We start from the raw sequence: 15,622 nt of genomic DNA on the forward strand, positions 1-15,622 counted from the left end.
ACACTCCCTCTCTCTCTCTCATTCATTCACTCACAAACAAATCTGACCCATGATGAAGGTGAAATGGTAAATTTTACATGATAAAATGTATTACATGCAATTTTCTGCAAAGTTTTTTTTCTTTGTGCTGGGAGGGACCATCCACAAAAATCCCCAAATAGTCATATATGTAACAAATCATCCCTAGTTCAAGACTTCTTGTACCTGGCAACAAGGGTTAGGACCTGAAGTATCTTTTGTAACAATGTCTAGATATTCATAATCAATACACAAAAATCCCAAACATTAATTACAAAATAAACACCTTTTTATTACATGAGGTATGATAAAACGTATTACATGCAATTAACAATTTTGACAGTTTCTTTTTCTTTGTGCTGGGGAGGGACCATTCACAAAAGTCCCCAAATAGTCATGTAACAAATCAACCCTAGTTCAAGACGAGAGTTTAATTGATTATGAATATCTAGACATTGTTACAAAAGATACTTCAGTTCATCACTGCTGATGATGATTTAAAAAGAAATTATCAATGAAAAGCTCTAAAGAAAGTGATCTTTGTGACAACCAAAGACATCAAGATCTGAGATACATATGATTACATATCAGATCATATGTGACTCACTCATATTTCTTCTCAGCCATTGCCTTAGCCTCGGCTTCCTTGGCCTTTCTCTCTGGGTCAAAGGAACTGCCATCGACGTAGCCATCTTTGATACCAAACGCTTCCCTCAGCTTGGCATTCTGTTTCTCTTTGGCCTCGGCAATCTCATGCGAATCTGTCAAGCTGATGGAACATGGTCATGCATATGATACAAAATATTATTATTATTATTACTACTATTATTTATAGTGCGCTTTTCTCACAAGGCTCAAAGCGCTTACAATCAATTCAAAGCATGTACGACAGTATGTGTAATTGGATAAATGTTACAGCTACGAACTAGTTGCTACTAAAAAGATGTTTTGAAAACACTGACTGATGGAGACTGTCTAACGGTAAGTGGTAAATTGTTCCAGTGCTTTGAAGCAGACACAGTAAATGTCCTATCACCGGCTAAGGTGCGAGTAACAGAGTATGTGAGACGAAGTGGATCACTAGATGATCGCAAATTTCTAGTAGGTGTATACATATAAAGTCAAACAGGTATCTAGGTATTTCGGAGATTGATTGTTGAGGATTTTATAGACAAACAAAACTAGTTTGAAAATTATCCGTTGCTTCAAAGGAAGCCAGTATAATGATGATAATAATGATAATAAAAATCATTATCATTACCATCATAATCATAATCATAATCACAATAATAATAAATCTAGTAATAATCATCATCGTCATCATCATTATCATCATCATAGAAGACTGTCCACACAATATAATAAGGGAGACATGCTCATATGGAACCAAGCTTATTGTAAAACAAACTGCATCCATTTCATGAAACTGCTTTGCACACACTAGGAAATTAATTGACTATGAAATGTAAGAAGTATCAAATTCTTTCAAACTGACACTGAAAGTCTCTCAAACATCTTTATTACATGCCAGCTTCCATACACTAAACATCTAGCATATCTTTCACCCAAAGATGCATCAAAATGCATTACATGCTATTCAGAGGTTACTACATAAGCCATAAGAAAGTCAATGAATGCATTCTTATTAACCTGAAGGCCATATATTAAGTATTCCAGTAATCAGACACTTGCCCTACAGGACTGCAACTTGCAGCCAATTCAATTTCACAAGAATAACAAAGGAGGGTGAGGAGATAAACAGCAACTGACCTTGCCCTTTCTGGTGTCGCTTTGCCAGCCAGATCGGCTATGCCTTCTTTCTCAAAGAGCATCTTTCTAAATGCAGCCACTTTCTTCTCTATCTCCTCCTTGGAATATGTCCTGCACAAATAATTCAAGACATGATACAATCATAATGGTATCACATTTTGTTTTCATACCATGTAGTATCTAACACATCTGATTCACAAAAAGAGCTACCATGTGTACTGTGACACAAATCACAGAGTCTTCCAGCAATTTTTTCTCCATGGCAAAGTGTTCTTTGCATTGCTAACGAATAATCAATCATCAATGATCAATCAGATTTTAGTGCATGTTCAATAGGAAATGATTCATTTACATACTCTAGCCATCATCCTTACTTACAAATGTACACAGCAGATTCACAATCCCTTTATACCATTAGAGCGAGACATAATTTATCTGAAGCATATAGTCATTGGTTGTAACAAATACCACTGTAAGTGTTGTTATAACTCGATCTCTCTTCGGCAACTCTTCCGTCAGTCTTGCCGCTTTCACTACTATCCATCTTCCTCAGGCACATATCTCTCCTTCTAGTCATCCATCAACCAATTCAGCCATTAATATATTAAAATACCCATCTATTGAAATGTCAATCTCACTTGATTTTCTGATAATTATATTTTAAAAAGATCATGATGTCGTCAATACCATTGAATCCCTTGAGAGAAATCACTGATTCATCAGTCCTTGACCATCAGTTTTTAAACCGTCACAGATTTGGTCAACATCGACGGCATGTCTTTGTCCTCATCCTACTCACCCCTGTTCCTCCATCACCTCCTTCATCTCGGCACACTTCAGCTCCACCTGCCTCTTCCTCTTGTGGGCCAGGATCTCCTGGTTGGGGGGACGGTAGAGGAGCGACTCCGCCTTCCGGATCTCCTCCTCCGACTTGTAGTCCACCTTCTGCTTCTGGTTCCTCACCAGGGCAAAGTTGCGCTGGATGTAGCCATTGGTGCCACTGCCCCGGGCCGTGGCCAGGCCGACCCCGTTGTACATGGTGTCAAGCTACCCTATAGGCTAGAGCCGGGAAAGGGGAGGGGGATAGTATTGATAATTGAAATTATTCTGTCTGTAAATAATGTATATACACATACATTGTATGAGTATGTATGTGTACCTGCATGTCTTGATAGCATGGAGACATTAATTATGTAATGTAATGTAATGAAATGGAAAGGTTGGTTTGATCGAATCAATCTTCATAGGCAGCCCACCAGGGAACATTTGAAAATCTCATCAAGTGCACTCATAAACCTGCTAGAATAGAATTGCCCAACAGCAAATATGTGCAATGAAGTGCACAAGTTGTACATCCACTCAGAGGATGCACAACTTCAGTCAAGATTCTTGCACTACATATAGTGGGGCAGATATGTGAAAAAGATGCTCACATCCGGCGGAAAGTATGAAATTTTGCATATAGGGGTATTTTGAGGCGCTGATTTCAAAAATTGCCGGATCCAAGAGATCTGACCACGGGGTCGGCCGCCATTTTGAATTCAAATATGGCCGCCGTCAAAGATCCCTATCTTCAGTTCTAAATGACATTAGCCATTGGAATTTGATATATAAAAGCATGGTGATATGATGACTTCAATAACAGACTTATTTGATATGTCTGACAAGCTGCACGGCAGCCAATTTGAATTCTAATACATATTTGCCATGTTGGAGTGTTGAAAATCTCTATCTCGGGTTTGTAAATTAGGCTACCTGATTGAGCGCGCGTTTGTAACTGATAGAGTGCGCGCTGATGTATCTACATTGTGACGTCAGTGAAAGGTGCATTATGCTTCCTTTTTGCTGCACTTTTTGACATGCCCGTGAATGTTAGTCGTGATGTTTGTCTTCGTAGCCACATTGGAATTCAAAATAGCAGGCATTGCGTTTGTCAGACACATCACATCAGTTAATATTTTAACTCAGTATGTTAAAATACTTGTTTACACCTAATTTCAGGGTCACTCACCACTTAGAAATCGAGATAGGAATTTTGAATATTTCGTCGAGGCGGCCATATTGGAATTCAAAATGGCGGCCATTCGATGTTTGTCAGACACTCCGAATCAATCTGTCATCAAATTCAATGTGTCAAAACGCTCATGTGTACCAAATTTTGGTGCCACAGGTCATTCAGAACTGAAGATAGGGATCTTTGAATTTGTTTTGTGATGGCGGCCATATTGGAATTCAAAATGGCGGTCGACCCTGTGGTCAGATCTCTTGGATCCGGCAATATTTGAAATCAGCGCCCCAAAATACCCCTATATGCAAAATTTCATACTTTCCGCCGGATGTGAGCATTTCGACCAATTTTTGTTACATATCTGCCCTACTAATACAGTATGTGCTGCATACAAAGCTGTACATAATCCATACAAGGATTCCCACACTTCTGTATCTGAGTCGGGCTGACCCATTCATTACATAGTCTACCCACACTACTGGGTCTTTAATTGACAGACCTGTTGGTTTTGGCATATATTACAAGGTAAAGCATACTACATGAATCCATTCATGTGTCTGATGGTGTAAGACAAATTCAGCCAAACGGCATACAATAAATAAAGTCTGCTTACGATACAAAGTGCCAGTATGTTTTTTTTTTGTTTTTTTTTTTGCCCATGAAGTTTGCTACATGCATACAATTCTGTGTCTGAGAAGCCAGAATCATGTTTCTATACACATTTATGCAGATTTGTCTACAAACTCAAATTTGACTATTTAGCTGTTTGACTATTACCTCCAACACAGAGGTTATGCAGTCTAAGCACAGAACTTTGTTATTTCAGGTATGATGCCTAGGCACATATACATATCACATGAAGATACAATGGTGCACATGATTGGATTACATTTTCAGAAGCATATAGGGTAAATAATGAGTCTAAGTACAGTCAGTCACACTTTTGAAGTGATTCACATGCAGATTCCCAACCACTATACATCTCAAACCCCCATGTACTATACTCGGTCTATTCCACACTCCTGAAATAACCAAAGGGCATTGTGACCTAATGCTAGACAAACTGAGAAGGGGAAGGAAACAGCACTAGCTATCACTGAATGAAAAGGAAAGGGGAAATCAATAAAATGCAAATGAGGCATGGCAGTTGGTCAATCCATGAGAGCTTTATTGATTTCTACTCTGTTTACATTCAGCTAACAAACACACTCGGGTTCTGCCATGGAATTGCATGAAGATACACTGTACTTTATGAGCGACCTATGGCACTTGAAACAACCACGGCAACATACATTAGTAGACTTAACTAAGTACCTACAGAAGATCAGCCAATGCTACATGGCAGTTCACAACACATTCACACGGGTCAATCTATCTATATATCATTATCCAGATCAAGGATAGACTAGAAATGTCGCTTTGGCGACTGGTATGCCTCCGCCATAATGCATGATTTTCCCAATAGGTCTAGATAGTACATGTGGACACTGTGTGATTACATTTTCACAAAATTGGCAAAATATTGGAATGACAAGTTTGTCACAAATGTGTTGAATGTTCACCTTCCTTGACGTAGGTTTAATTGGATGAATAAGAGAGCATGTATCTAGGGATTTAAGGACTTTAACTTGACTTTGACCCATTCATACATTTAGGCATTGAGTAATTTTCAAGGTACAGGTGTGGAGAAAAAGTGCAATTTCTGAATTGAATAGTAAATTGTTACCATTTTCATCTGGCCCTTGACCCTAAAATTCATAAGATAATTACTTTCAGGTAGAACATGCATAATATGTACTAAATTTCAAGGTAACTTGAGCCACTTCTGAGATATGGAGGAAAAGTTAGTTCAGCACTTTCACTTGATCTCTAACCTTTTGACCTTTGAGGCAAAAAGAGAAAAAAAAAACTTTCCAGAGAATTTCTATTACGTTACACACGCATACACCAAGTGTAAAAAAATAACCCTGCTGGCATTGCATAAATATGAGGGTAATAGTAAAATTTTGAAGTCTTGCACTTGACCTTTGACCCCTGACCTTTGACCCCATGAACCCTACATTCTCTAGATAATCACTTCTAGTCAGTACATGTATATATATACTATGTTCCATGAAGATACCTTGAACAATTTTCCAAGGTACGGAGAAAAAAAAAGAAGTTTTAATATTTTTACTTGACCTTTTGACCTTTGACCTCATGACCCAAACTTTCACCAGAGAATCTTAATTGGGTAATACATGTATACACTAAGTTTCAAGAAAATCTCTTCAGGCATTCAATAGATATGGTAGAAATAGTGAAATTTTATGTATTTGACCCTGACCTTTTGACCTTTGACCTCATGACCCAAACTTTCACCAGAGAATCTTAATTGGGTAATACATGTATACACTAAGTTTTAAGAAAATATCTTCAGGCATTCAATAGATATGGTGGAAATAGTGAAATTTTATGTATTTGACCTTGACCTTTTGACCTTTGACATTGAGCATGTGCACCCAAAAGTTGATAGGCACAACTTCACCCCCTAATACACATACATGCCAAGTTTCATTAGGATACCCCAACAGGTTTCGATAGTTACCTTGTCCACAAAATTCATTACGGACGACGGAAGGACGGACGGACGGACGGAAGGACGGACGGACGGACGGACGGACAACCCGAAAACATAATGACTCCGGCACCACTTCGTGGCGGAGGCATAAAAAAAAAAAATCATACAGCATGAAAGATGTTTAGAGAAATGGACTGAAATTCTATATTGATGTCCTTGTAGCTGACCTGCTGTCACATATTTTGTAAGAAACCAAGACCACTTAATCTACAAGTTTGTAGGCTAGCTTTATATCTTGTTGACCCCTAGCACCTAGCTATTATGGGTAATGATTACTGGTACACTCCTCAAGAGGAAAGTACATTGTATCTATCAATCAGTAATACAATGTATGTCAAGCCTGGGAAGGAAGCGTGGTACAGTATTCATCGCATAATCGGGACAGGTTGGGAGTAGCAAACATGGCCCCTTTAAGCGGGGTGCCCGATTTTGCGATGAGCACTCACCATACACTAACGGCATACGACATGTACATGTAGTGCACACACACACACACACACACGCATACTGACGTACTGTACATGTACATGAATACACAACCACGCTACCCCTCGGCGCGACCCTCTAGCTCTCCCTGCATTCTCGCAATGATGTAAAGTAATCGGGTTCTTCTTCTGTCACCTCTCTCCAAACACAAAATATGTGGATTAAAAGCTAGCACTTTCTTAAACATTCGTAGAATTCTTGAACACGTAGGGCGTTCCGTATAAATACATATCCACAACCATGGGAAATGATTACCCAGAACTGATACGTGGTGGGAACGTCAATGAAAAGTCCTTAAATCATTCAATCATCACGGCTTGATTGTTTACTTGCCGCGATCACTGCACTGTACATGTGTTGTCAATATGTAGCGATCTAGCTCGCCATACACGTACACATGTACAGAAAAGCGAAGGTGGGCAGCGAGCTGAAATGTACGTGTACTGGATGGACGGAGGTCAAAACACACCAGTCCGAAGCTTGCTTTGTAAGTTCGATGTAAACGACAACTGATAGGGAATCTCTGAAATATTGTTGTGGTATTTTGGTAGATTTTTTGTGTAAAATATCAACAAAATCAAAGATCGCTTGAAGAAAAATTGTCCCGTTTATCAGAGGTCCCCGCCCGTTTATCCAGTGAAAATAACGTGCATTGGAAATGTTTCTGGGAAGCGTATGTCATTTAAGCGAGGTTCCCGATTATCAGATGCCCAATTATGCGATGAATACTGTATCTGTAAGAATGTGCTCAGACTGTGGGAACATCTCTTGAAAATATTTGAGATTCTTTTCATTTTCAGTCAGGATGGAGAAGAAACTGTGAAACAGCAGACAAGATCTGTGATCTTTATCAAGTGAATCAATATCAAATAAAAGGACTGATTATTGCTGTACTTTGAAAAGCTCGGGAGGGGGTGTAACTATCATAAACAATGCACTTCAACACAGCATAGAGAGATTACAGATTAATTCTCCTATCAATGTGTTATGGATTTTACACATGACACATGGCAAAGCTACACTGCAGTTGAGAATGTGGTAGAGTTAGGCAGGGCAAACTACGTTCTATTCAAAGAAAAACAGTCATCACAGTGATCATAGAAGTGATGTTTATATGACCTCCAAACATGCACAAACTCATTCTAAATATCCAGCAGCCTCGAATATTGCATCTGAGTGAGATTCAAGTCCAGTACAATCGGATTTTTTTTCTCACTGTTTTGACACTTTTTAACTTGTCAGAATATGTCGAATCACAGCTAGTTTGCTCTACGATAACTGCGTTGCACAGGAGCAGACAGCGCAACACGGTGTACAAAACACGTTCACAGCGGCGAGCGCCGAGATTAATCTGAACGTAGCTACCATAAAGTTCCGTGTATAAGATGCACCAGTGTATAAGACGCATCCCTACTTTCGGACCTAAAATTATTTTTAAAAAAAGACACAAAAATTTCCACGCAAATATCATGTGTGTCACACATATTTTTCAGCTCAAAATTTCCCTAGAATGCAGCATGCATTTGCTCTTTTTTTTTTCGTTTCATTTTAAACTTTCTTTTCACGGTATTCATCGGACATCAGCAAAATATGGAAGACCCAAATGGGAGACTTGTCTCCGTATTCACTTGCTATTGTTTCCCCTTTCAATCGTGGTACATATGTATCATCAAAGATCGTACTCATGAGTGTACGGTACGATCTTTGCTATCATACCAGGGAGGTGGAGGATAAGAAAGACATTAACAAGTGTAGCAGAGGGATTGTACGCCGAGACGTACGGTGCGTATGGTTATTACACTCACTGTTGTTTCGGCTGGAGGGATTACCAGTAACACATGTGTCTCTTGTACCGTGCTTGTATGTACAGTGCTAGCCTTTTGAAAAGGCAGCTCGCTATAATTTCAACACACGCACACAGAGAGCAATGGACTTGCACACGCAGCGCCCAACGGGCAAGCGCGCTCCGATCCAATCCTTGTGTGCACGCGAGTCCATTGCGAGAGCCTCTGCCTTTGTGAAAGGCTTGCTAGTGAAGAGCAAATGAACGCCATGGATATAGCCTAAGGCCTACATGCTTGACACATCGTTCACATTACGGTGACATAGGGTCGATCCTACTCCGTATTTTACAGCTTTTGTCTATGGCCAGATTGATACCAGTATATATCGATAAGTTTTACGATAGGTAATTTAGTAATGATTCCTGCACATCACGTATTTCAGCTACAGAGGTAATAGATTGGCTGTTGGTAGCTTGGTAGACTGATATACCTGGTAGTGGTACATCGGTAGGTTTACATCGCGTATTTACAGCTGTTGTCTATGGCCAGATTGATACATCGTTACTACACAAGGCTGATGTAAATTTATCCCGAATTTACAGCTGTTGTGTGTGTTCAGATTGATACAGCGCTCGTTTTTTCCGTAAGTTTTAGTGATTGCTTACCCTCAGAACGTCGATGGGTGTACATGGCCCCAAGTTGACCTTATAAAATTGGGTGTACGTGACAGATTTTTTTCCGTGATTTGACTGTACCCGTGTATATAACGAAAAAAGAGTGCGTCTTATACACAGAACTTTACGGTATCTCACAGCGATCAGAGCAAGTTCTGGTATCTTAAAGAAGATAATACTTTTGGCGCCTTTCAGCTTGTACCGAGTCGCAGTAGCGATTGAGGATTTGGGTTGTTTTTGTTGTGTGTGTGTGTATGTATGCGCATGACCACATGCGTGCGTGCGTGCGTATGTGTGAGGATGAGTGCATGTGTGCATACATGTACGTGCATGAAAGAAGATTGTGAAAAATGTGGATATAAGACAAGAGTGAAAGGGTATAAAGCCTTTAAAAAAAGGCTAGGAATAGGAGGAAAAATGAAATGAAAGAAAAGATGTTTACAAAAAATTGAAAAAATGAAACGAAAGGTTTACAAAATAGAGAGTTCATTAAAAGATAATGGAAGGAAAGAAAGAAGAGAAAGAAAAGCACTAGGTAGAATAATAGAATGAGATATGAATCAAAATTGGATGAAAGGAAAGATGCTGAAGGAAAGAATGAATTAGAAAAGGAAATGAAGAAAAGGATTCATAACGACACATAAGGAAAAGATATTAGAGAGGATAGAAAGGAAAGACTCTTGTAGTTAGAGGGAGAAAACAACCCATGAAGGAAATAAAGAACAATTAGGTAGAAAGTATGGTTAAATAGGAAATTGAGAAAGTTAAACAAAAGGAAAACCACAAAGAAATGATTGAAAAGAAGGAAAGGAAATTTAGGTACCATAGGCTAAGGGTAAACTCGGCATAGTGGGTAAACTTGGCCCCCAGCGCGCGCATTACAAGTGGCCCAGTTTACCAGCTAGGCCGAGTTTACCCATAACTACAGTATAGATTCTACCTGAAAATGAAAGAAGAAAAGATAGAAAAGAAAGAGAAAGATAAAAGTGGCAGCACACACTTATGCACGCGTTCCGCTTTGGAGCTACAAAATGAAAGACTAATGCAAGACTTGGCAGAGGAAAAAAATTTTTGGCTTTTCAACTGTACCGTAGAAAAAGCCGCTGACTGTGCTGTGTCGCACGCTACATTCAGACCGAAATGATCTAGTTGTAGAATGAGAATGAGCACTGTTAGTGCTGGTTGGAAATAATGTATCCAGTGACCGGGGTAATAATAGTCTGTAAAGCGCATTGAAACCCTGAAGTGTGTGAAATGCGCTATATAAAAACCAGCTATTATTATTATTATTATTATTATTATTATCTACCCTGCATGTGCTGAATGTATTCATACTGTGCTTGTGTACAGAGCAGCATACTTCAAGTTAGCCCGACCAGACGCTGTTAATACGCTACGCGAATACAGCGTCTGACCAGCGAGCGGGCACCTTCAAAGTGGGGAACCACAACACAACTACAAAACTTATGAAAATTTATACGTTCTTTATAAACAATGTACACGTTTACCAAACGTTACTCACCTTAAGTGCATGCTTGTATTACAGAAGGTTCGTAAGTCCATTGAGAGCCCTCGTGATAAGTCCGTGGAACCAAAAAATGATACTTTCTGGCGGATTCCCTAACACCGTCGTGGTTTATCGTTGCAGAATTCAAAATGGCACCTTGATCTCTGCGGAAATCTTTTGCGTGCGTGCGATGCGCTGCCTGAGTGTTGGTGTAGCAGCACGGTCGACAGCGCGACCTTTTGAAAGTGCATTCAGATCATGTGACCTCCCGGATATTGGAAATGGCCTGGCGTGAAAGACGATGTACCGTTCGTGAACCGTTCACACATGCTGTATATAGCCATCATTTTAGGTAAGTTATTAAATCTAAATTTCAATATTCATAGCATAGATATGAAGTCTCATTATCATTTTGTTCGTCAGATGAGTTTGAAGTGACAAAAAAATAATCTAAAGTATCAAAATTCAATCCGATCGTATGCGATCGTTGGACCCTCTTCGTGTTTGGAGCTTCGCTGGTACAGCCCTGTCGCGCTACGTATATACAGCGGCGACTGGGCTGTGTATAGTTAACTTCAAGTAAGCAAGCAAGATCTTCTTACAATTTTCCAACACTTTTCCAACACTTGTAAATAAAAGTGTAAAACTTAATGTCTTACTTTGACTTTGGAGACTCGGATGCAAGAATTTTAGGTTCCTGGGCCTGAATAACGTGAATAAGGGTGAGTTTGTGCATGTTTGAAGGTCATTTTTGACAAACACTGAACAGGTGCAAAAGTACACTACCACTAAAATTCTATGCTCCCAACTGAACTGTGGTGCTCAATTGCCAAAACAAACTAAGTTAAAAACCACCAAGAAACACGTCTTCACAACTTTTCATTGTCAATTTCGTCAAAAAAAAAAAAAAAAAAAAAAAAAAATCAGCTCACAAACGCCTGGAGATTTCCTTGGCTTTTTATTTCTGTAATGTAACACGGTTGCGATTCTTAACAGTTAGATCTAATACAACTGTATGCTAGAATTACGTTAAAAACAGCCAAATTATGCCTCGCATAATGCTAGATGCTGAACGTCTATTAAATCATGCCGGAGTGTATAATTAAGTAAACTCTGGCGACCATATTTAGATCTATCTACTAAAACTGATCAGTGCAGCAGCAGTGGCAGTGCATCTCATTCTCATCCATTGCCATACAAACACACACACTGCGCTCGCCCTACGCTGCACTGTGTTGTGTGACTGCGCTGGTCTGCAAGCGATTACCTGCAGGAGACTCTGCACGTTTTGCATAACATTCTGCGCTTTCTTTCCTGCATATCACTCAGAATCATGCGATAAGTAAAAACTCAGATATTTCAAGATCACTGCTAAATTCAAGTCAACTCAATAAACAAATAAAATTACTTACAATATGACGAATTGATTCTCACTTTGTCGCCGTTTTATCTACGTTGATTTGACGCAGCAGCACAGCACGTAGTCTCGATCGAGTATCGATTGATTGATTTTCAGCCAGAGACGAAGATGGCGCTAAACCTAGACGTTGTATAATGCACCAGCGAGCGGCACACACTGCGCCTACTAGTATTATAGGCTGCTCATTTTGCGCCATAAAGCCACGAATCGTCTTCAGTAGATAACTCAAGAGGAAATCAGTTGTAAAGTAAGTTCGGTATTTAATACTTTGTCGAATAAAATTGCTGGTTATTTTTAGTTCTATATTTTGTAATAAAAGGGGTATTTTACGTTGAAAGCCTGGAGACCAGCAAGTCCCAAAATACTTCATCTGCAAGATATCAAGGTGTAGCTTCAGGCATCAGCCAAAGTTGATCATCAATAAAGTACTGCATGGCAGCCAAATTTGAGATAGAGATAAAGATGTGTACAGCACTGGCGATTCTTAATGACCAATATCATTATTTAATGTTATGCCACTCACTTTTAGTTTATATGAGAAGTTTGAATGCAAAACAAACATGACTTTTTTTTTGTAAGGTGCCATCATCAGAACATAGAAATATAGAGAAAATAAAAATCTTTTTCAATGATGTTACACTCATTTGCGCAAGAACTGTTTTTGAAGAAAATACATTATATTTATTATCAAAATTCTTGCATATTTAATTACTTTTTTTCAGCAGATAAAATTATTTCAGATAGCTCAAGTTGTTAAAAATGGATGAATCTGTCGCTGTTGTTTTGTATTTAAATTCATATGTTGCACTATCAATTAGGAAAACAAAGGTAATAATGCTGATAAGTTATTAACCAGGGAAGAAATGGGCATAGCACACAGTGAGACTGACTGTAAAACCACAAGAATCAAGGACAAAGGAACCAAAATACAAAGGAAGAAAGAAAGAATATCATATAAAGAGGAAGGGGGACAAAAAGTTTGACAATATTAGAAATTATGTAGGGTAGTTTATATCAGGGTATGGATACGTTTCAACTTCACAGCAATACAATGTCGAGTTGGAAAAGTTGACTATCATGATTTACTTTTTTCCTAGCGGATTTTGATGCGAGTAATTTTCTATCTTTCACTATTATTTATCACATGCATAAAAAAATGTATCTACATTGATATGTACATGCAACCTTGTAAATGTATTATGTATATAAATGTATAACATATGAAGAGTTTGTTTGCAAAAACCGATAAGTCCATATTTGCCAAATGGAGATATTTGCGATTAAAGGTCAAGAAAAATAAAGAGAATAATAAGAAAAATTTTGCTTCTTTTGACCATAACTTCAAAAATATGCCTTCATATGTAGTGACCAATATATCATTTAAAAGATATTATTTTGTACTTTATGACAGAGATCGGACTTCAAAATCTTCAAAAATGGACTTATCGGTTTTTGCAAACAAACCCTTCATATATTATATATATATAAATTTATCCAATTTGCACTTATTTTCTTACTGCAAGCCAACTGCAGCATTAGTCATGGAGTAGAGATATGTCTTCCTTTAATGCACAATCTTCCTTGGAGAAGAGACTTCTTCAATTACCTTTGTGGCATCAACCCAACCTAAAGGAACAAATCTGAGCAATTTTCCAAAAAAAATCACTAAGAGATATTGGATAATTTGAATGTGAGTGGGCACCCTGTTGGTGACTGAGAACAACCCCATGTACCTGTTATTGGCCATGTGACCAGTGCACTCTCATTACAATGAAGTCCTTGGGACTGACGGTTTTCTATTAGGCCCATGGCCGGCGCAGCCGTGGGGGCCACGGGGGCTTGGGCCCCCACACTTTTTGTGCACCATACAAAGGAATACATCAGGTGTCATCACTTTGGGCCCCACACTTTTTTTTAACCCGGAAGTTTTTTTTTTTTTTTTTTTGCTTGTTAGCTCATGAAACCTGGAAGTGGGCCCCCACACTTTTGAAAACACTGCACCGGCCCTGAAAATTTCGCCTTAGCAGAACAGTAAGCACATAGGGATATATATAAGTAGATGATAATTTTTGGGCCCCGAGTTATTGCTTTGTTGTGACAAGAATTTTGCTATAACTACTGTATGTTCATTACAATGGGAGTGCACTGTAATTACCATATGCTGTGAATGAAGATGATAAAGCTAATATATATATATATATATATATATATATATATATATATATATACATTGAAATGCAGCATAACTAATCTGACGATCAAAAAGGTTTATGGTACATGGGAGTTTCCATAATGAATGAGATCATACCATCACACACACACACACACACACACACGTCACTGACAGACAATATGCAATAATGATCATATATCTTTTTATTTCTGATTTTAACAAATCACACATGTATGTATGTACAAAATATCATAGATCTATACACAGGAAAAAAAAAAAAACAGCTGTTGGATCATAACAGACAATAAATGAACCAGTTCTATCCCTCTGTGACTGGTTGATAGATATACGTACATGTTTGCATCACATGGTCAGAACGTGGGAAGCAGTATGTTTTTTGTCTTTCTTTTCTATTTCACACACAAGAGAGTCATGGTAGAAAATCTCATAGACCAGCCAAAAAGTGAGATGAGAAAATATATAATTCATTGCTGGAGACGGCCGCGCCCATTAATTTCTAAGGGCAGCAAACTATACTCGTGCAATTTTCAATCCTGATGAAAACTATGTATGACTACCTTTTTTTTTTTTAGCCTACATGGCAAAAAGTGCATCACATGAATGACATATATGCCTTCAATCAATAATTCAAATTCATTTTGGAGATAGATTACTTTAAAGGCAATTACAAATTATGCGTTTCTTTCCTGCACTAAATAAAATGCAAGAGAACACATACAAAAACTTGGAGGAATTGATTTCCTCCTAAAATCATACATGTCTTATTAATTTCAAATTAAGAAGTTCAATCTCAGAAGCACATTGTCAGCAGAAAATATAACCACGCTTTTTTGGTCCCTATTTTTCTTTAAAAAAAAAGCATCACCAGTATGCTCCCTTTATCAATGATTAAATGCTTTATGTAAAACAATAGATATTGCTTTTCATTTGAACATACACTGCATCTATGTTATAATCACCTATCTATAGTGAGCACCTGTCTGGAGTGGTCACCTCTGACACCTCCCACAGTCTGGAAAAATAATATGCAGTCTTGACTGTCCTGTTCACACAAATAGGCAGAGGAATGTCGGTTGGAAGCATTATTGAAAGCATAACAGAGGTCAGTGTGTTCCTATAAATCCATCAGCCTACAACTGTA

General features: G+C 38.4%; 1 protein-coding gene across 3 annotated transcripts in view; it reads right to left on the minus strand.

The window, feature by feature from the left end:
* Positions 1–12,349, minus strand: part of LOC140227535 (uncharacterized) — a 45,487-nt gene extending 33,138 nt beyond the window's left edge. For all 3 annotated transcript variants that reach the window (XM_072307939.1, XM_072307938.1, XM_072307940.1), the window contains exons 1-4: positions 12,280–12,349; positions 2,588–2,847; positions 1,789–1,899; positions 626–787 (exon numbers count right to left, since the gene is read on the minus strand). In XM_072307939.1, coding sequence (XP_072164040.1) covers positions 626–787; positions 1,789–1,899; positions 2,588–2,826 — 512 coding nt within the window. In that variant the 5' untranslated portion in view covers positions 2,827–2,847; positions 12,280–12,349. The remainder of the gene's footprint in view (positions 1–625; positions 788–1,788; positions 1,900–2,587; positions 2,848–12,279) is intronic.
* Between the last annotated feature and the right edge of the window lie 3,273 nt (positions 12,350–15,622).

This window comes from Diadema setosum, chromosome 4 (genome assembly GCF_964275005.1).
Source record: "Diadema setosum chromosome 4, eeDiaSeto1, whole genome shotgun sequence".
NCBI classification, from domain to species: Eukaryota; Metazoa; Echinodermata; class Echinoidea; order Diadematoida; family Diadematidae; genus Diadema; species Diadema setosum.